General features: G+C 42.2%; 1 protein-coding gene across 2 annotated transcripts in view; it reads left to right on the forward strand.

Annotated features, from left to right (window-relative positions):
- Positions 1-14,345, forward strand: part of GJC1 (gap junction protein gamma 1) — a 31,557-nt gene extending 17,212 nt beyond the window's left edge. Inside the window, exons 1-3 of one of the 2 annotated variants that reach the window (XM_024761237.1) lie at positions 10,255-10,287; positions 10,388-10,463; positions 12,731-14,345. In XM_024761237.1, the coding sequence (XP_024617005.1) occupies positions 12,751-13,941 (1,191 nt within the window). In that variant the 5' untranslated portion in view covers positions 10,255-10,287; positions 10,388-10,463; positions 12,731-12,750 and the 3' untranslated portion in view covers positions 13,942-14,345. Of the gene's footprint in view, positions 1-10,254; positions 10,288-10,387; positions 10,464-12,730 lie in introns of those variants that run through there. The other variant, XM_024761236.1, reaches the window with a different exon arrangement.
- The last annotated feature ends 8,453 nt before the right edge of the window (positions 14,346-22,798 follow it).

Below are 22,798 nucleotides of genomic sequence, written 5' to 3' on the forward strand. Positions count from 1 at the left end.
AGAAGCTGATCTTTTCTTAATAACACACACAGTTTTTTCACAGTTTGTACAACTATTGACCCAGCAATTCTTTTAGAAAAATTTATCCTAAATCTATAACTGGGGATGTGTACAAAGTTATAAGTATTGTAATAAATCATTGTAAACAACTTAAATGTCTAACCATGGAAGATATGTTAAATTCTGATTCAGTAGGCCTGAGAGTGGGAATTGGGTAAGTATGACCTAGGAATCAGCATTTTAGACGTGTACTCTGGATAATTCTGATGAAGGTGGTCTGTGGACCACATCTGAGGAACATTTATTCATCATTACTTACATGCTTTAATTTCAGGTTCCATGGTGTGCTAAGGCCCTCTGCAAACTGGTCTTTGACTTCCCTGTTCAGCCTTCTCTACAACTACTTCCCAAACATCCTCCATCATGTTCCAGTCTAAGAGCCTTCTTGTGCAACTTTTCACTCACACCACTTTCTCCATCTGCCTTGCCTCTACTTCCCACCCCAGCTCTGCCTGGTGAAACCATACCCATTCTTCAGAGACCCACTTGTCTTCTGCAGTAAGCTTATACTATTTTTTTTTCTGGCTTCTTTGAGGTATAATTGACAGCTTATACTTCTTAGTTTGTAGGAATTGTCTCTTTTCCTTCTCTGAGTATTTTCACATTTTGTACTTCTATACCATTCCTTGTGTTCCGCCCTGAAATGATTGTATTAGTGAACATATTTTATATTTTCTATCTCCTATAAATTCATTTAGATCTTCTGTTAAATATAGCACACATTTATTGAGTTATTTTTGTATCCTGAGGGCTCAGAGAATTTTAAAAAACATGGACTTTCCCCTCAAGGAACTCATATTCCAGCAGAAGAAACGGATACTACTAACCTCAGTTTAATAGATTAAGTCCTGATATTTGTGGAATGAAAAATTATTAGGGACTTTCTGAGGAGATTAAGTGAGGAGGTCAAGAAAACTTGAAGTGACCTTTGAGCTAGAACCTAAAGGATAAAAATTTTTCCAAGTAGGAAATTGTGGAAAAACCATATAAAGCAGAGGAAAATCAATGAGCAGAGATTCAAATTTATTAAACCACTCAGTTAATAGTTGTTCTAAGTGCCAGGGATACAAGAACAAAGTCCTTGTTTATCTATTGGGGTGACAGATAACGAACAAATTAACAAATAAAAAGTGTTTTAGGTAGTGTTGAGTGCTCTGAAGGAAAAAGGCAGGGTAAGGGTGTAGAGAGTGATGGAAGAATGTTATCATCGTAGGAAAGTGGTCAGGGAAGTCCTCACCACGGGAGGTGACATCTGAAGGGAAGCATAAATTGAAGTGAGGGAATAAACTGTGAGGATGTCCAAGGGAAGTGGGTTTAATGGAGGGAAACAACGAATGCATATGTGAAAATGTATAGTGTAAGCTGATGAAAAATGTACAGGTGGTATTTAAATTTGGGGTTGAACAGAAATTAAGATGAACTCTTTTTAATTTGGCTGTGCAGCACAGCTTGCAGGATCTTAGTTCCCCAACCGGGGACTGAACCTGCACCCTTGGCAGTGAAAGCGCTGAGTCCTAACCACTGGACCTCCAAGGAATTCATTACAAAGATGATCTTTTTATAAAACATTTAATTTCTGAAAAATATGTAAGTTTTTTTTAACTTTAAAAAGTTTGCAAAAGGATTTCTTTAAAATCTCAAGCAGACTTTATTCTGTAGGGCATGGAATGCTTTTAGCAGTGTTTTCTTTAAAAAGGCAACTTATTCATTTGGTTAAAAAAATAAGACAATGTAAAAAGATATTAATATAATCACGGACTTCCCTGATGGTACATTGGTTAAGTCTTGTGCTCCCAGTGCAGGGGGCCCATGTTCGGTGCTTGGTCAGGGAACTAGATCCCGAGTGCCACAACTAAGACCTGGCACAGCCAAATAAGTTAATTAAGTAGATTAATAATCAAAGTCTTGATCCTACCCCATCCTCCTTAGTGTCCTCCCCCACTTTTATTCGTTTTTTAAAAAAATGTATCCTTGTGTTTCTTTGTAGAAATATAAGCAAAAACACAGATTGATATTTTTTCTCCTTATGTAAAAGGCATATACATATATACACTTCCTTGCTGTTTTCACTAATTAAATGTTTTGAATATCTTTTAAATTAATTTTTGGCTGCGTTGGGTCTTCGTTGCTGTGCGCGGGCTTTCTCTAGTTGTGGCAAGGGGGCGCTACTCTTTGTTGAGGTGCGTGGGCTTCTCATTGCAGTGGCTTCTCTGGTTGCAGAGCACGGGCTCTAGGTACACGGGTTTCAGTAGTTGTGGCACATGGGCTTAGTTGCTCTGTGGCATCTTCCTGGACCAGGGCTCGAACCCGTGTCCTCTGCATTGGCAGGCGGATTCTTAACCACTGCGCCACCAGGGAAGCCCTTGAATATCTTTCTATACAAGGAGAGCGTTCCTCATTATTTTTTACAGCCACGTGGTATTCTGTTGTGTAAATAGACCATAGTGCATTTAACCATTGCCTTGACAGTGGACATTTGAGTTATATAAAAACAGTGTTATAGTTTGATCATTCCCAAAAGTGAGATTACTGGGTCAAAGGATATAGATGCATTTGTGATTTTGTTAGATATTATCAAATTGCTATCAGAGGTTGTACCACTCCCATCAGTGATATGTGAGAATGTCTGTTTTTCCATAGCCTCTCCAACTTTTGGATTTTTGCCAGTGTCATAGGAGAAGAATTGTATCTTAGAGTAGTTTATTATTGAGATATAATTTACATGTGCTAAAATTTGTCCTTTTAAAGTGTACAGTTCAGTGGTTTTAGTATACTCACAAGGTTGTGTAACCACCACCACTGTCTAATTCCAAACATTTTCATTATCCCCAAAAGATACCCAGTATCCATTAACAGTCACAGTCCATTTCCCATAGCCCCTGACAACCACTAATCTGTCTCTACTGATTTGCCTTTTCTGGACATTTCATATAAATGGAATCATACAATAGGTGGCTTTTGTGTCTGACTTCTTTAACTTAGCATTATGTTTTCAAGGTTCATCCACGTTGTGCATTTTTAAAGGGGAATTTGTGTTTTTCTTTCTGTAGAATGTATGTTTTGAACTCTATATATTAGAAATTAGCTCTTTGCTTATAAAAAAGTTACTGAAACCTTTTCCCCCAGTTCATTGTTTTTCTTTTAATTTTTATTTATTTTTTGCTGCGTTGGGTCTTCATTGCTGTGCATGAGCTGTCTCTAGTTGCAGCGAGTGGGGGCTACTCTTCGTTGCGGAGCACAGTCTGTAGGCACACAGGCTTCAGTAGTTGTGGCTTGCGAGCTCAGTAGTTCTGGCTCGCGGGCTTAGTTGCTCTGTGGCATGTGGGATCTTCCTGGACCAGGGATTGAACCTGTGTCCCCTGCATTGGCAGGCGGATTCTTAACCACTGCGCCACCAGGCAAGTTCCCATTGTTTTTCAGTATTGCTTAGGTTGTTTTTTCTTTTAACCACGGAGACACTTTTTAGTTTTTGTACTCAGATTCATCTTTTCTTCTCATATCCAGAGTTATAACAGATATCAACTATGTTTTATTCTAATACTTTAAAAAGTCCGTCGTTGCCCCACTGGTTTGAGGAGCCACCTCCATTAGTGGTTTTTCAGCAAAGGAGTAACACAGATCCATTTTAGAGAGAGAATTCTAGTAGAGATGCAGGAAACAGGCTGAAGCAGGGAGAAAGTAGTGGGTATTGTTTATAACCTTTCAGGTTTTGGTGGGGTTTTTTTTACATTTTTGTTTTTCTTCTAGGATTTTTTAATGCATAAATTTTATTCATTTTCCAAAATTGGGATAATTCTGTTCTGTATCCTATATTTTTCCGTTAATACATCAGGAGCATTTTTCTAAATGTTTGAATTAATTTATTGAACAGATTTATTGAGAACCTACTACCATTTGTCAGGCTGTGGGGTTTTAGATATTGGGGATAAAAGAACAAAATCCTGGGCTTCCCTGGTGGCGCAGTGGTTGAGAGTCCGCCTGCCGATGCAGAGGACATGGGTTCGTGCCCCGGTCCGGGAGGATCCCACATGCCGCGGAGCGGCTGGACCCGTGAGCCATGGCCGCTGAGCCTGCACGTCCGGAGCCTGTGCTCCGCAACGGGAGAAGCCACAACAGTGAGAGGCCTGCGTACTGCAAAAAAAAAAACAAAAACAAAATCTTGCCTTCAGGGAGCTTATATTCTATAAACAATAAAATTGTAAAATAAAAATTATGTGAGGGTTAAGTGCTATAAAGAAAATTAAAGGGGCTAGAGAATGACATGTTATTTTAGGAAAGTGGTCTGAGGAAAGTTAAGGAGATGACTTTTGAGCAGACTTGAATGAAATGAGAGAGTGTTCTGCTAATATCTATGAAATAAAGAAGTTCAAAGCAGTGAAAATAGCAAGTACAGAAATCTTGAGGCAAAAGTATGGCATGATTGGTATGATCAGAGAGGAATAGTGAGGATGTAGATATCCCTAAATCGGAATGAGCAAGAGGGAGAATGGAAGGTGATGAGACCGGAAGTGTGCTCGTAGCTGTATGATAAAGGGCCTTGTAGACTATAGTAAAGACTTTGGGTTTTGTTCTGAGAGAGTTTTGAGCAGAAGAGGGACATGATCTGACTTACTTTCTAAAAGCTTTACTCTGGTTGCTTTTTGGAGAAGAGATCTGAGAGGCATAAGAGCATAAGCTAGGGGACCAATTAGAAGACTCTTGCTTTTACAATAATCTTGGTTAGAGTTGAAGGGGGCTTGGATCAGAGTTGATGGCAGTGGAGGTGGAAAGAAGTGGTTGGATTGTGGGTATATTTTGAAGATAGAACTGACAGGATTTGCTGGTATAGTTTGCCTATGGAGTGAGAAAAAGGAGTGAGGTTGCCTTGAAGGTTTTGGCCTAAAAAACTGCATGAATGGCGAAACTACTTACTGAGTTTGGGAAAACTGCAGACAGAGTAAGAGTAGCTCTTTGGAGGATGGGAGGATTGGTTTGGGTTATGTTAAATTTCAGGTGCCTATTAGACATCCGAGAGAAGATGTTGAGTAGCAGATGAATTTCAAGTCTGAAGTTTCAGGGAGATGTTGGAGCAAAGTGGGACATCATTTCCAGCTTGGATTCTGGTGGAAGAACCAGCAAAGAGCACTGAAAAGGAGGCTAATAAGATAGGACAAAAATCAGGATATGTATTTAGAAGTTTGGAAAAGGAAAAGTAAGACAGAAGTAGAAACTGAAAAATAATAGCCATGAGAGTTTGATATCAGGCTGGCCAGTCCCTCATTGCCTCCCACCCCCAACTCATCCATAGGCAACCACTGACGTGCTTTATGTCATTATAGATTAGTTTGTGTTTTCTAGAATTTTATATAAATGGAATCATACAGTGATTTGCCTGGCTTCTTTGGTCTAATTATTTTGAGATGCATCCACGCTATGCGTATCAGTAGCTTCTTGCTGAGTATTATACCGCTGTGTGAGTGTACCACAATTTGTTTACTCACCAACCTGCTGATGGGCATTTGTGTTGTTTCCAGGTTTTGGCTATTACAGATAAAATTGTTGTGAACATTTGTGTGCAAGTCATTTTATAGACATACGGTTTTACTTCTTGCCTAGGAGCAGAAGGGCTGGATCATATAGTTGGTATATGTTTAACTTCTAAGAAACTGCCAGAGCATTTTCCAAAGTGATTATACTATTTTACATTCCTACTTGTATGAGAGTGCCAGTTTCTCCGCATCCTCACCAACACTAGGTATGGTTATTCTTTTCTTTTCTTTTTTTAAATTTATTTATTTATTTTTGGCTGCATTGGGTCTTCGTTGCTGCGCGCGGGCTTTCTGTAGTTGTGGCGAGCAGGGGCTACTCTTCGTTGTGGTGCGGTGGCTTCTCTTGTTGCACGGCACGGGCTCTAGGCACGTGGGCTTCAGTAGTTGTGGCTCGTGGGCTCTAGAGCGCAGGCTCAGTAGTCGTGGTGCATGGGCTTAGTTGCTCCGAGGCACGTGGGATTTTCCCGGACCAGGGCTCGAACCCATGTCCCCTGCATTGGCAGGCAGATTCTTAACCACTGCGCCACCAGGGAAGTCCCTCTGTGTGCTTTTTTAGTGGTTGTTTTAGGTATTACACTGTACATACATAATGTATTGCCATCATTGGTGTCACATTTTATAGATTTCAGTGAAGTACAGACACCTCCCTTTATATCCCTTTACCCTCCCTGCTGCATTTATACCAGGGTTCACTGCTTCATGAGGCTGCTTATTCCATTTTTGGACAGGCTGATGCAGTGGGAATCTAGGAGGAAAAAAATAGAGAGAGAGAGAAGAGATTGCAGTGAAAAATGTAAGGCAAACCCGATAGGAATGCATTTATTCATTTGTTTGTCAAATGTTTATTTAGCACTTAAAATGGCCAATCAGAGACTTCTCTGGTGGCACAGTGGTTAAGAATCCCCCTGCCAATACAGGGGACTCGGGTTCAAGCCCTGGTCCGAGAAGATCCCACATGCCGCGGAGCAACTAAGCCCGTGAACCACAACTACTGAGCCCACGTGCCACAACTACGGAAACCCGTGCGCCTAGAGCCTGTGCTCCGCAACTAGAGAAGCCACCGCAATGAGAAGCCCACGCACCGCAATGAAGAGTAGCCCCGGCTCACGGCAACTAGAGAAAGCCTGCGTGCAGCAATGAAGACCCAACACAGCCAAAAATAAATAAATAAGGTAATTAATTTTTTTAAAAAATGGCCAATCATCGGGCTAGATGCTAGGGAAGCAGAGATAAAAGATGTGTCTAACATCTAGGGGCTCCCAGTACAGTTGAGGTGGTAAGACAAAAAGTTGCAGCAACACTGGTAGTGATGGTAATAATGGTGCTTGCCTTGAGACCAGGCACAGTTCTGAGCACTTCATGTGTATACCATCTTTGTATCTACCCTTTTACAAGCATTTTCACCCCTGAACTAAATTTACCACCTTCTGTGTCACTCTTCTCAGTGCCCAAAGAAGTTATCCTTCTTAGTGAAAAAAAAACATTTTTGTTGAAGATACCATTTTTCTAGTTTATTCTTCCCTTCCAACTGCCAAGAAACAACCTTGGAGTTCTTTTTGGGTTTTATGTTTTGTTGTTGTTTGTTTTGGGGGGTTTTGTTTTGTTTTAACTTTCAATTCATTCTATGTGTAAGATCTTAAACCCTGAAATTTCCCCCTTTGATTTTTTTTTTTCCAATTTCTTTTGGCAGCAGAACTAACCCCCCACCTTTAATCTTTGTGAGTTTATTATTTAGTTTAATTCCGATTCCAAAGATTGGGGTGAGGTGCCCTCCTCTGTATTCACATGGGGCCTGTACATAGTTCCACCTCATCTGGAATGTAATTCTTTACTAGTAGTTAAAAGCTGAGACTGGAACAAGACTGGCTGACTTCAGATTCTAGTTTCACCTCTTAATACCTGGATGATCTCAGGCAAATTTTATAAACTTTCTGGACCTCATTTCTTCATCTTTAAAATAGATCTAATCATATAATCCACCTCCAGAGATAATCCAAATAATGAGCTTTTATATTTAATCTTCAAAGATCCTGAGTTTTAGACATGCAGTAAACTTTGACTTGATCCTGTTAGGATGTAACTGATAGAAAGCTCTTCAAATATAAATAATTTGGGAGGGGATTACTTAATTTATTACCGTGTTGATACCAAGTAATTTTTAAAATTCTATTTTCTAGTGTAAGACAAGGTAGATTTGAAAGTTATTTGGAAAACAGACTAAAAATAGCACATTTGATTTCTGTCCAGTAAATGTTATAAAAGCAAACATGATTTTCTTAAGTATGTGTTGGGGGGTGGAGAGAGAATTGAAAATCCTATTAAATGTCAAATGATTGATGTCTGTACTGTATTAAGAATACATTCTGCAGATAAATGGGCAAAAGGATAGAAATAGTTCACAAAGAAGGAGGAATATAGGGGAAGGGTATCCTGCTGTATTAAAAACATACAAATTGACATAATTTTGAAATACCATTTTACACCTAGCAAAGTAGCATGACAGACAGTGCTGATGAGGTTGAGGTAAAATTGTACTCATTCATTGCCAGGCATTGTAAACTGCTAAGACCTTTTTAGAAAGTCAAATGACAGTACAGAGCAAAAACCACGCAGACTTACATTTCTTGTGTCCTGATAATAGCACTTCCTAGAATTTGTCTATAGATAAATTCAACCAAAGTATAAAGGATATATTCAAGAAGACATTAAGTGTCAAAATACTAAATCAGTTGGCTTTCCTGATTGGCAAAAAATATTTAGGTGTTTGGCATCCCCCTACCTCTCACCACCACTCATCACATGCTCCCATATTTTCCATTCATAGAGTACGGAAATGATTTTTATTTTTTCACGAGAGCTGTTCACAGGTTAGTTGCATGCTCTCACTCCCTACTCTATAACCAAGTCTGTTTGCTGAAACAAGGAAGTCAGAGAAGACTGTGTTCTGAATCTTAGGCTTCTGGTAGGAGAGCGAAAACATGTTTCTGAGAAAAGGAAATTTTAGTGGAGCAAGAACACAGCAAGACCACACTTGGCAGTGACACGTTTTTGCTTAGAAATGTCAATTCCAGAACCCACCATTATACTCATTCAGTTTTTTCTCCTCTCTCACACCCTCCCTCCCTCTTCCCCTTTCCACCCCACCCCCCAAATTGGAGGAGTCTACTCTGATACTGAAGCCTTTCTCTTAATGCTTACAAGGAGAAGAAAGGGATTTGGAAAGGGAAGAGTATCAAAGAAAAACCTACTGACAGCTCAGTAGATCCACAGTGGTGATGCTGCCATTTGATTAGGAAGCCCATGGTTATTTTAGAAAGAAAATCACCCGTCACCCATTTTATGAGATGCTGAAGCTACATTACTTTACACATCATTTATACTCAAGGTTCAGGTATAGGGTGCTATGGCACTTATAAGTACCCACGGAAAACCAGGCTCTAAGGGTTCATCATTGTCTAGGCCTACAGCTTAACCAGTATGCAGTGTGTATTTCTGGATGTGTTTAAGTGGCTGCTTTATAACTTATAAGCTTTGAAGGGTTTGTCACTAATTTCCCCCTGAACTGTTGAGAAATTATTTCATAGCAATAATTATTAAAAAGGTACCCATTTGTTTTCGGTATGGATGGCAGTGTAGAGGATGAGCTTCCTAACTAATTAACAATTGCACTTTCATGATTTTGGCTTTTTGGAACAAATAGAATTTCAGGCTTTAAGGGAAATGCTTTAGCTATATGTGGCGTTTGGGGAAAATGAATCTGGACTTGTGGACGTGAATCATTATTGAGTTCTGTGTTGGAAATCTGGCTTACATCACCATTTAAGGACTGCATATTATTTACTTCTTGTGGTGTGGTTTTATAACTTGTGTATGCAGTGAGAGAAGTGGTGAGCTCAGCTGGACGTCAGGGCTGGAAATAAGAGTTGTACTTGAAGTCCTACAGTGAGATCTTTGTGTGGTTGGATTCTGTATGTGAATCTTCGTACTTGCATGTTATGCAGATGCCTGAGCTTTTCTTCTTCTTCTTCATTGACCTTTTGGGAACTGTTCTGAGTTTTTTTGATGTATCTTTTTTATTAAGTTATTTTGAACACATAATAACTTGGAACACTCAGGGATTGTTTTACATTCATTTATTAAATTAAATGATAGTAAGTGCGGATGATTCTTGGCCATAGCTATTCCATAGTTTGCAGAACTTGATAATGAGCAATAATTTGTCCTATATATATAGTTTTTAATCACAATACAGATGCAGGTGTTTTCTTTCTTGAGCAGTTGAGTCTGTAAATCACCTTCTGTGGATATGGGTGTCCCAATGACTGAGAGCCAGCTGTTGGGTGTTTTAACTAAACAGCTCGCTCCTAGTTGGCTGCTCAGATCCCATTGAGAGAGGTATTGGCTGCTCCAGAGAATGGAACAGGAATAGAGCACACAGGGTGAAGATTTTTGCAAGGCCTTTAGTGACCCAGTTTAAATTTGGTGAAATTTTCTACTTTGGCTTTTTCCTATAGGTGCCAGAGTGCATCTGCTTCAGATTTTCACCAATGACTCATCTTCCTGTCATATTTTCTTAGACTACAGTGACGTAAGACTCTTCGAGTCACTGTTAGGTAGTTTCTCCTACCACGTATAGGAGAAGAGAACAGTGATATTCAAACTCAAGCCTGTTTCCATCTCATGCTGATTGATTCCTATGGTACATAGAAAACTGTTTCTCCCTGAAAATGGCATCCTAGTGATTTATTGTTTTCTGTGGGAGGAAACTTATGACCTTCTCTTTTCTTTTTCCCTTCCAGAGGGAATCTGGAAAACTTGTAAGCAAAACATCATTTCTCTTAGAAAATTTTGGATAACAGAAATTCTGGATAACAGGTAAAAAGTATATTTAAATTTCTTTGGTGATGCTGATAATCAACTATTATCAGCAGAAGTAAACCAAGAGAGGGAAGATAGAAGAGGAAAGCTAGGTGTGCTGTGTCGCAGGGGCTGTATTAGGGATTTTACATACATTATCTCATTTGATGGTTTTTACCTGGATTCTGGACATAGATCTAAGAATCTCAGAATAAAACTATCCTTCAAAATGCTGTTTTAAGTGGATTTGTCTATTGATTGGATTTTTAATGTCCTCACAATTCAATCTACAGGCATTTTTAAACTTCTACCATAAACAAAATACAGAAATATAATACAGAATGCTAGAATCTCTGTGATGCAGCCTAGCTCAGGAGTGTCTTCCTTGTTTCTTTCTGTCTTTTATTTTAGTTCTTGATCTTTGCCAGTTATTTGCAGCTGTACTATCTCCTTAATTCTTTTTTAATACTTTATCACCAGGTCCAAAATTTAACTTTCCTGATAAGGTACCTCTTCACAATGGAGTCCATCCAGCCCAGGTGTCCCCATTATGTTCTCAGTGGCAGTCTTACTGTGACCAAATAGCCATACTTCTGTGCTATTTTCTTATCTATATTCCACAAAGTTCGAAGGTCTTATGAAATAATACTGTATGTAAAAAATCCAGTATAGGGCTTCCCTGGTGGCGCAGTGGTTGAGAGCCCGCCTGCCGATGCAGGGAACACGGGTTCGTGCCCCGGTCCAGGAGGATCCCACATGCCGCGGAGCGGCTGGGCCCGTGAGCCATGGCCGCTGAGCCTGCGCGTCCGGAGCCTGTGCTCCGCATCGGGAGAGGCCACAGCAGTGAGAGGCCCGCGTACCGCAAAAAAAAAAAAAAATCCAGTATAGGGCTTCCCTGGTCGCGCAGTGGTTGAGAGCCCGCCTGCCGATGCAGGGAACACGGGTTCGTGCCCCGGTCCAGGAGGATCCCACATGCCGCGGAGCGGCTGGGCCCGTGAGCCATGGCCGCTGAGCCTGCGCGTCCGGAGCCTGTGCTCCGCATCGGGAGAGGCCACAGCAGTGAGAGGCCCGCGTACCGCAAAAAAAAAAAAAAATCCAGTATAGGGCTTCCCTGGTCGCGCAGTGGTTGAGAGCCCGCCTGCCGATGCAGGGAACACGGGTTCGTGCCCCGGTCCAGGAGGATCCCACATGCCGCGGAGCGGCTGGGCCCGTGAGCCATGGCCGCTGAGCCTGCGCGTCCGGAGCCTGTGCTCCGCATCGGGAGAGGCCACAGCAGTGAGAGGCCCGCGTACCGCAAAAAAAAAAAAAAATCCAGTATAGGGCTTCCCTGGTCGCGCAGTGGTTGAGAGCCCGCCTGCCGATGCAGGGAACACGGGTTCGTGCCCCGGTCCAGGAGGATCCCACATGCCGCGGAGCGGCTGGGCCCGTGAGCCATGGCCGCTGAGCCTGCGCGTCCGGAGCCTGTGCTCCGCATCGGGAGAGGCCACAGCAGTGAGAGGCCCGCGTACCGCAAAAAAAAAAAAAAATCCAGTATAGGGCTTCCCTGGTCGCGCAGTGGTTGAGAGCCCGCCTGCCGATGCAGGGAACACGGGTTCGTGCCCCGGTCCAGGAGGATCCCACATGCCGCGGAGCGGCTGGGCCCGTGAGCCATGGCCGCTGAGCCTGCGCGTCCGGAGCCTGTGCTCCGCATCGGGAGAGGCCACAGCAGTGAGAGGCCCGCGTACCGCAAAAAAAAAAAAAAATCCAGTATAGGGCTTCCCTGGTCGCGCAGTGGTTGAGAGCCCGCCTGCCGATGCAGGGAACACGGGTTCGTGCCCCGGTCCAGGAGGATCCCACATGCCGCGGAGCGGCTGGGCCCGTGAGCCATGGCCGCTGAGCCTGCGCGTCCGGAGCCTGTGCTCCGCATCGGGAGAGGCCACAGCAGTGAGAGGCCCGCGTACCGCAAAAAAAAAAAAAAAAAAAAAAAAAAAAATCCAGTATACTTTGGGATATATATCTCAAATGATAGCTGTAATTTTACCTTTTAAGCTAAGGAAGACACGAAAACTAATCAGACTTCCTAGGACCCTGTAGGTCCAAACCAGTGCTCTTAGACTGAGGTGAATGGTCCTACCTGATGGTAGTATAGAGAGTGAGGTGCTATTTATTCTAACAGTCATTCTAGTATGAGCCTTGAAGATAAATTTCAAGTATGTAGAGAAGTAGTTCCTAGAGATATCATCAATGAAAAAATTAAGATTTTAATATTTGCTGATTTTCCTTTGGTATTTTTTCATTTTTATCAGGGTGAACCAGTTCAGTCACCATGAGTTGGAGCTTCCTCACTCGCCTGCTAGAGGAGATCCACAACCACTCCACGTTCGTGGGGAAGATCTGGCTCACTGTATTGATCGTCTTCCGGATTGTCCTTACAGCTGTAGGAGGAGAGTCCATCTATTACGACGAGCAAAGCAAATTTGTGTGCAACACAGAGCAGCCAGGCTGCGAGAACGTCTGCTATGATGCCTTTGCACCCCTCTCCCACGTGCGCTTCTGGGTGTTCCAGATCATCCTGGTGGCCACCCCCTCAGTGATGTACCTGGGCTACGCCATTCATAAGATTGCCAAAATGGAGCACGGTGAAGCAGACAAGAAGGCTGCTCGGAGCAAACCCTATGCAATGCGTTGGAAACAGCACCGGGCTCTGGAAGAGACAGAAGAGGACCATGAAGAGGATCCCATGATGTATCCAGAAATGGAATTAGAAAGTGAAAAAGAAAATAAAGATCAGAACCAATCTAAACCGAAGCATGATGGCCGACACCGGATTCAGGAGGACGGGCTCATGAAAATCTATGTGCTGCAGCTGCTGGCAAGGACCGTGTTTGAGGTGGGCTTTCTGATAGGGCAGTACTTCCTGTATGGCTTCCAAGTCCACCCATTTTACGTGTGCAGCAGACTTCCTTGCCCTCATAAGATAGACTGCTTTATTTCCAGACCCACTGAGAAGACCATCTTTCTCCTGATAATGTATGGTGTCACAGGCCTTTGCCTGTTGCTTAACATTTGGGAGATGCTTCATTTAGGGTTTGGGACAATTCGAGACTCACTAAACAGTAAAAGGAGGGAACTGGAAGATCCGGGTGCTTATAATTATCCTTTCACTTGGAACACACCATCTGCTCCCCCTGGCTATAACATTGCCGTCAAACCAGATCAAATCCAGTACACCGAGCTGTCCAACGCTAAGATTGCCTACAAGCAAAACAAGGCCAACATCGCCCAGGAACAACAGTACGGCAGCCATGAGGACAACCTCCCAGCTGACCTGGAGACCCTGCAGAGGGAAATCAAAATGGCTCAGGAACGCCTGGATCTGGCAATCCAGGCCTACAGTCACCAAAACAACCCCCATGGCCCCCGGGACAAAAAAGCCAAAGTGGGGTCCAAGGCTGGGTCCAACAAAAGCAGTGCTAGTAGCAAATCGGGGGATGGGAAGACCTCCGTCTGGATTTAACCTTGGCTGGGCTTAAAACTTGTGCTTTTCGTAGTTCACGGTAAACAGCGGCTCACAGAATAACGACTTCCACTGAGTAAACATTCGGCTCTGGTTATTTTCAGGGATGCTGTTGGCTCATGATCCAAGCTCAGGGGACTCTGAAGTGGGGGCTGGGACAGGGGGAAAGAACGGGAAACACAGTGTTCCTGGACACATGTTCCAGCAATAATACAGTTGCAGAACTTTACATTTGTGTCTTCCAGATCTGGAAAAGAACAGATATATTTAAATCATTCTTCTTGAACAGTTTTTGTATGTACAGTATTATGGTACTTTTTTTTTTAGTATGAGAACTTTTCTTTGTATTTGTATATTGGACCACTGTAGCTATACTTTTATATTAAAGGGGAAATAATCCTTAAGGTAATGCCTATTAGGCTAGTGTTATTACTTTGTTCAGCAAATTCTACCCTGGATTTAAAGTTTTAATAGATGCTACATACCTAATAAAAGTGCCTCTGTGTTGCAGGGAAGATTTCAGATATGTAAGGAGCTGGAGAAGGATGAATCAGTTCTCAGTCTTGGAAAGAAAGTCCATAGTAGAGGGAGGTTGAGATCTCTCTTTGACTTGAGAAATCTTTGAATCTCGTTCATGTGTCCAGATTTGTATCTAGTCTTTGAAAACCTATTTGTGTTTTCAAAGAAGATAAAGTGATTCACTGCAGAAGTCCTTTAAATATCAAGCCTTGCCAGTATATGCTTTGATGGTGTGTATATAATGTCAGTTCTTTCAAAAGGCTGTTGCACAAAGCTGTCCTCATCCAGTAGCAGTGTGGAGACCCTGGCTAGAAGTGTTCTAAGATTCCTCTGTCACAAAACAAAGGCACTCCTGGGAAATAAGCCCTGATAAGATGTTTAGCTGTGGACCTGTTTGATTTGCCTTAAATCTGTATCCAAAAACCTGCCTCTCTGGTTTCTTAAGAAGCCAGTGATGGATACTTTTTTTATATGGTAACAGCAAAAATACGGAAATTCCCTTCTAGGCTAAAAATTAATCAAAGCTACCTTAAACTGCATATGGCAGAAGGCCTAAATTCAAATTCCTTATTTTTTATAATTCACCATGGGACTTTTATAATTTACATATTTCTGCCAGTGTAGGTTTCTGCCTGGAAGACCAGTCAGACCTGGGATTCTATCTGTAAATAGACCGAAAGAGAATTTCAGTATTTATTTGCTGTAGGCATATCTCTTTGTTAATGACAAGCATTAATGTTCACATAACACTCGTAATTTGCAGTAATATTTTATTGCCATTTTCACCCTTCTCTTATGTTGGAGAACTTTGCTCTCCTGTCATGTTCACATCATTTGTCTTACAGTTTATGAGCTTCTGAGTAAGAGCTTGGTAAAGATTTAAAGGAAGCGGTGTTTGCTTCACCAGGGAGCTTTCATTCTGGGTATCTCACTCTCTTCTAACAGAAAGTTATTGCAAGCCACCTCCAACATTGAAATTCCAAGAGTGCTATTTTTTTGACTTAATTTTTAAATGTCAGTTCTCTATTCTTAGAACAGCGTCCTGTATGCAGTTCTTTTTTTCTTTGTTGTTCTCCATTGCATTTCTCCCCCACCTCCACCCCCCGCAAAAGACACTCAGTTGAAAATTTAAGCTTATCTTCTAACCATGCATTTACCTTTATTTTGCTCTTTTTAGTCTGTAAATTTTAGCCTAGAGAAGTTCTTCAGGATCTCTAAACACTTAAGCAAAAGGTAAACTCCCTTGAGACTGAAGGGGAAATTTCAGAAAATGATTTATACATGTATGGATCCTTGATAATTAATAGACCTGCACAGTTTCCTTGAAACCAAGTGTTTAGTAAGGAATTTCAAATAATTATTCTAAAACAGGGAAGATTTTAAATACTTCATACTTCAGGCCAGCTAAGATAAAGAGCTACCAATAATTCTTATGTCAGTAGAACTTCATGTATATTTCTTAATTGAAGGACAGAAAAAATACACATACATTCACATCCATCTATTCAGAGTCTGAAGGAGAACAGAGTGGCTTTGCCAGTGGAAGGGTTGGGGATCTGAGTGAGAGAGAGGGAAGGAGTCAAGCAGAAATGCCAGGCAGACATTCGGCGCCAGAAGCATCCACTTAGTTTCTACAAATAGGGCCCCTGGTGTTTCATCTGGGCTTGTTCTGATGAGAATGTTATCTTTTGTGTCTGGATAATTCTTCAACTTCCTCAAGTACATAGAAAGATATTCTGGGTCACGTCACATGTGTTAAAGTCTATTTTTATCCTCTCACTAAAGTTCTAATTATGACATAGATTTCCCAACTCTCACTACTTTCTTAGTCCATTTCTTTCAGCCTTTGAACATATGAGTTTGCCAAGGCCATTCTCCCCTAACAACATGTCATGGACTTACATTAAGAAAACGGCCCTGTCAGTGTCTAGCTTGTTAACCCATTAATTGGGTCTACATTGAGTCTATAAAATATTGTTCCAGTTACTGTTCTGGAACTTGCAGGTATTTGTATAAAACACCTGTCAGCAGGGTTTTTTTTTTCCCTATCAAAATCATTCCTTTGAATTGCTGTATAAGACATGCTCTGTAGGGCTTCCCTGGTGGCGCAATGGTTGAAAGTCCACCTGCCGATGCAGGGGACACGGGTTCATGACCCAGTCCGGGGAGATCCCACATGCCACAGAGCGGCTGGGCCCATGAGCCATGGCCGCTGAGCCTGCGCGTCCGGAGCCTGTGCTCCGCAACGGGAGAGGCCACAACAGTGAGAGGCCCGTGTACCGCAAAAAATGACATGCTCTGTCGTGTGACATTTGCTTCTCTAAATAGAAGTTGAGTGCTTAGTCCTTCACGGACTACAATCAGGATATGGTCAACATGTTATATTCCTTAAAATACAGTTGGATTTATTCAGATGTGGTGTGTCTTTTGTTCATCTTTGTTACAATTATTCAGAAGAGATCTGTAAAACAAATAGGCTTTTTTTCTTAGTTCAAATTTGAGGGAAGAATTATATAACATTTTCCCCTAAAGAAATGTTACTGTTCATTTTGTGGCTTCCTCTTTGCTTTATGCCTTAGTGTCGCCTGTTTCTATATTTGTTCATTTAAAACCACAAGCGTGTTACTTCATTGAAGTCAGTTTGTCTGGGGATTTTCCTTGACTGACATCTATAGACTTTCGATAAAAAGGAACTTTGCCAACTAAAATGGTTCTCACAGGTTAGGACTCCCACATATCTGTCTTTTAGAAGGACACCTATATCTTTAAAAAGAAAAACGTCATCATTAGGTACCTTAACTGTCATTTCTTCATGGTATGAGACTAGGCAGTTCACTTTACTTTTCCAAGTTCCAGGAGCCACTTACCTCTCAGAAGTGTTATGAAGTAGTTAGAAAAAGCGTCTGGTAAAAAGTATTAAAAAACCAACTATTATTATTGGTCATTTGTCTGACCTTGGAGCTTCAAAAAAAAATAGGTGAAAGAACTATGTGATGTAGTAAGAAGTCCTTCAGTGCTCTTTATCACAGGAATCAGTGATTGTTTAAAACACTTAAATTGCTCAAAGCAGTTTATACCAAGAATGGACTTAAATGTTATTCCTATTAGTCATACCTATGCTTTACCCGTTACGCTTATAAACGTCTAGGCTTCACGTTTTCTGTCTCATTTAAGAGACAGTACACTGCTAAAAATAATACCTATAGTTTAGGATAAATTTTTGGCCAGCCAGTTTTTTATAAAAGGCAAGTATGTTATACTTGAACCTACTTCACAAATGCCTTTTTATACAGGAAGGGTCTTTCCCAACTGTGAAGAAAAGTACCTGAAGTCAGAGATACGCAGCTGCTGGTCATTTTGATTGGAAGGTTCCAGTTGTTAGATTAATTTTATCTTTATAAAATCATGTAATTTCACGAAGAGTCTTACCGCCTGAAAATAAAGCCCCTGCACCTATACAGTGCAGAGTTTGGAAATAAAATTTCAACTCACCTATATATCGTAAATCTGTAGTAATCCACAGTTACCATCAAAGGTTAGAGTCACTAGGTTGACTTGCATACTTGTCACTCATTCTGGCCACATATCCTGGAGAGTTTAAAAGATTTTATTTGTTGTCCCTAATGCGTAGTTGTGTTGTTTTTGTTGTTTTAATAATGATGTTAAGTGAGTTTGGTTCATGCACATTCCATGTTAATCATACTTTTGAAAGAAGCAATCCATGTATTCCAAAATTCAGGATTCCAAACAAAAGAAAGCCCTACTCCCGTGCAAAATCTCTACAGAAATAAAAGAAGGAAGAGTTCTGCATTTCAGGGTTGGCTTGCTGAACCAGCAAAGACATTTGGCTGTATGATTCCAAGATTGGAAGTGGTTTTCTTTTCTGTACTCTCTATTGTGTTCTCTTCGATAAATCTCTTACAGAAGTCTCTACCTCAGGCACTAAGTGTTAGATATGATTAGCATATTGATACCAAAAATCTTAGCTAGGACTTCCAACTTTTTAAGATAATTTAAATGTAAAATTCAACTGTTAACCAGCAATTTAATGTCATGTGATGTGCAGTTTGGATATTGTATGAACAGCTAAGGAGTTACCCATTCTAGTGCCAAAGATCACTTGTTGCTAATTTTGTTCTGTACAGTTGATGTAAAATTTTATGGTGGGGACAGACTCTGCTGAGGGCCTTGTCTCTAGGAAGACTTTTTGTCAGTTCCAGATGTTTTTGTCAGTTCCAAATACAGTTTAGAAGATTCGTTCGTGGTCTGTGCATCTTTTTCCAAACGTGAAAACTCAACTGCCAGATGTCATATTCAGGATTTTTACCCCGTTCTTTGTGTCAAATAGTGCCCGAGAGCTTAATGGTTTACACAGAAAACCTGATATGAAAATCTCTTCCCATACCTTCACCTGTAAGTTGATCTCAGTGGAAATAACATGAGCAGGAAATTTTCCAAGTAGAGGTTTGGGCTCAAAAGATGCCCTTTTTTCATAGCTGGGTTAGAACTCCTCTGGGATGGCTGTGGCTAAAAGGATTTGGCGTGTTTGTGGCATCACAATCTGGGAGGGGTAGGTGGCCTTAAGGGTGGAGGCTAAGGTCTAAGCACAGAAACCGGCAACATACCCGCTCTCTGGCTCCCTTTGGTTCTCGAGGCCTGGAGAAGAGGAGTGCCTTCTGAGAAAGATGCTCCTCACAGATTAGACCAGTCTTGGTGTGACGAATCCACTTTGTGAGAATAGAGGATGTGGGAGAGGGCTAAGGAGAGGGTAGCATTTATTCCAACAATGCCCTCTGTTACCCCAGACACAGAATAGCTGACTGAGTGACAGAATAGGTCATGCGTCAAGCCCACCCTCAGCGGCACAGATTGTAAACTGGTCGGCCAACCATATTTGGTAATAAACTCGTGAGCTGTTTGAAAGCTGCTGGAGCTGTTAAGTCACTGCTAGTTCGGAAAGTGGATTCTTTGGCAGATTTGCCATCAGAACAGATATTAGTACCTGGAAAAGGTGTTGCATCAAAGTTAAAGTCTGTTTTCTTTGCTACATAGAGATTAAAACAATATTTCTAAGGTTTTAAGGGCTTATACCAATCTTAACATGTAATACTTTTAGGGTTTGCCTCCTTTAGTTATTTCGAGTTGGAAGCATGTTACACAGGGGCATAAAGGATAAGGGGGTTGAGGCGGAGCTGAGAACAGAATCCAGGTCTGCACATTGATTGCTCAGTGGCTTAATCCAGCATCCTATGTTCTTTTCCTAGCGAAGTGCAGAAGCAGATATTAGTGGGGCTCTCACTGTGGCAGGGGGTGGATCCAGCTGGCTGGACCTTGCTGTGTTTACAGCATTTTTTTCCAAATGTGACCCTTGGACCACCTATGAAGAAGTAACAGGGAATTCCTATTAAGATGTTGGTTCCTTGGACCCATCTGAGGCCTATAATAAGAACTAATAAGTTCTCCAGGTGATTTTTAATCTTTTATTAAGGTGTAATTTACATGATGTAAAATTCAGCCTTTTTAGTGTATAGTTACAAATGCATGCATTGAGCAACTACCACCGGAAGATACAGAATAGTGACATCACCCAAAAATTCTCTCTAGGTAATTCTTATGTGTATTGAGGTTTGAGAACCACTTAGGAAAAAAATGAAAACATGAAATGTGGGCCAGAATAAAAGTGAGAGGGGGATTGTTTTGAATGATCTCTGTTCAAGGAGGTTTAAACCTGACATAGCACATGAATGTCATCTCACGTGCCAGCTCAGGTTGATGGCTTTCTGGAGTGGAGGACTGCAGACTCTCATCTGGAATCAGTGGGTTAGTCCGTAAGTGATTTGGGGGAGGGGCGGGGGCCGCTGGGAAGAATGCTGTCTCCAACTAGATGTTTAAACATAAGTGGTTTTTTATTGGAGTATAGTTGATTTAAAATGTGTTTCTGCTGTACAGCAAAGCGAATCAGTTATACGTTCACATATATCCACTCTTTTTTAGATTCTTTTCCCATATGGGTCATTACAGAGTATTGAGAAGCGTTCCTTGTGCTATACACTAGGTTCTTATTAGTTATCTGTTTTATATATAGTAGTGTGTGTATGTCAATTCCAATCTCCCAATTTATCCCTCCCCCACAAGCATAAATTTTCAAAACATCCTCCAATATGCACTCAGGACTTCCGGCTTATGACTATGACTAGACCAAGAACCACCCCACCTTGTATACGAACGAGTTTGGTGTCTTTACTTTGGAGTTTCTCCACCCTACATTTTATAACATCTTTGAGGAAATTAGAAATAGGAAGTGACTCAGGGTTGGAAAACAAAAGGAAAAAGATGATGACATGGTAACACGCATCCGCTGTCAGTTGGTTTTCTCTCCTGCCCTCTCAATCCTGAGGAAATGGCACGGCACTTCCTTGCCCTGCCCTTGACATGCTATGCCTACTTTAAACGAGATTCAGGGATTGTGAAAGAAAACCTATGGAAGCCCACTGCTAGCGCCTCAAGGAAAAGCTGACCGGATTCCCTCTTTACCCTCGGCCAAACCTCCCCCAAGTATCCTTGTCTGCTCTGCTCTGCGGGGCCATCACACAGGGTATGGGCTGGCTGACAGTCTTAAACTCCAGGCAAGGCAGAACCAAGCAACCGTTCATAACCGATTTCGGTGCATAGCCAGTGACCTGAATGGGACCTGACCATGGGGAAGAATGATACAGAACTAGATAGCTTTTTTCAATTTTATTTTTAGTTTGTACAGTCAGTCCCGTGAAAGTGAAATTTTATCTTTGCTCTGGAAACATTGAAAAACACTGACAGGGAGCTCCTTCAGCCTGGCCCATTTTCCTGAAAGCGTGTTGCAGCTGTGGCTTCTGCCCAGCAGGCAGAGACTGATGTTCGATCCTGTACCCAGGTGCTGTAGAGAGCAATGACAGGCCTCAACTTCTGACTGCAGAGGGGTCTGCACAAGGATTTGGGCTCCATAAGACACTTTTAATGCCAAAAGTCCTGGAAACAGAGTGAGTGCAAATTGTCAGTGGATTGTTTACTTCACATTCAAATGGGGAAATGATCACAGACAAAGGAGCTACAGCTTTTTTAAAAAATATAAATTTATTGTTGGCTGCGTTGGGTCTTTGTTGCTGCACGCGGGCTTTCTCTAGTTGCGGCGAGCAGGGGTTACTCTTCGTTGTGGTGTACGGGCTTCTCATTGCGGTGGCGTCTCTCGTGGACCACGGGCTCTAGGCACGTGGGCTTCAGTAGTTGTGGCACACGGGCTCAGTAGCTGTGGCTCGCGGGGTCTAGAGCGCAGGCTCAGTTGTTGTGGCACACGGGCTTAGTTGCCCTGCGGCATGTGGGCTCTTAGTTCCCTGATCAAATGCATGTCCCCTGCACTGGAAGGTGGATTCTTAACCACTGGACCCAGGGAAGTCCCTACTCTTCCTACTCTTCTAGCTATTTCCCGGGATCATAGCCAACAACTCAAAGGGCTGGCTTGAGCAGCTGCTCACTGCCTAGGGTCAATTAAGATAAAGGAAAAGCAGTTCCTACCCCACACTATGTGTCTTCTGGGTCAACAAGCCCCCCAAAGCAGACCACTGGAACTAAACACCACAATCACAAGCTGGTCTATAATCACAACTGGTTCAAAAGCTGTAGCGCAGGCTTCCCTGGTGGCACAGTGGTTAAGAATCCGCCTGCCAATGCAGGGGACACGGGTTTGAGCCCTCGTCCGGGAAGATCCCACATGCCACAGAACAACTAAGCCCATGCGCCAAAACCACTGAGCCCGCGCTCTAGAGCCCGTGCTCTAGAGCAAGAGAAGCCACCGCAATGAGAAGCCCATGCACCACAACGAAGAGTAGCCCCCACTCGCCGCAACTGGAGAAAGCCCGTGCATGGCAACAAAGACCCGATGCAGCCAAAAATAAATAAATACATACATTTATATATTTTTAAAAAAGTAATACACGTGCACATGTCTTAAAAATTCAAAGTACCGGGGCTTCCCTGGTGGTGCAGTTGTTGAGAGTCTGCCTGCCAATGCAAGGGACACGGGTTCGTGCCCCGGTCCGGGAGGATCCCACGTGCCGCAGAACGGCTGGGCCCGTGAGCCATGGCCGCTGGGCCTGCGCGTCCGGAGCCTGTGCTCCGCAGCGGGAGAGGCCACAACAGTGAGGCCCGTGTACCGCAAAAGAATAAAAAAACAAACAAAAATTCAATGTACCAAAATGTGTTAACTGGGTGAAGAGTAAATATCCCTTTCCCAATAGTTTTTCTCCGCAAGTGTAAATGCTGGTCTGTTTTTGTGAGTTCTACACAGGTTTCTCCTGTGCGTATA

Source organism: Neophocaena asiaeorientalis, unplaced genomic scaffold (assembly GCF_003031525.2).
Source record: "Neophocaena asiaeorientalis asiaeorientalis breed wild unplaced genomic scaffold, Neophocaena_asiaeorientalis_V1.1 scaffold30, whole genome shotgun sequence".
Lineage (NCBI taxonomy): Eukaryota > Metazoa > Chordata > Mammalia > Artiodactyla > Phocoenidae > Neophocaena > Neophocaena asiaeorientalis.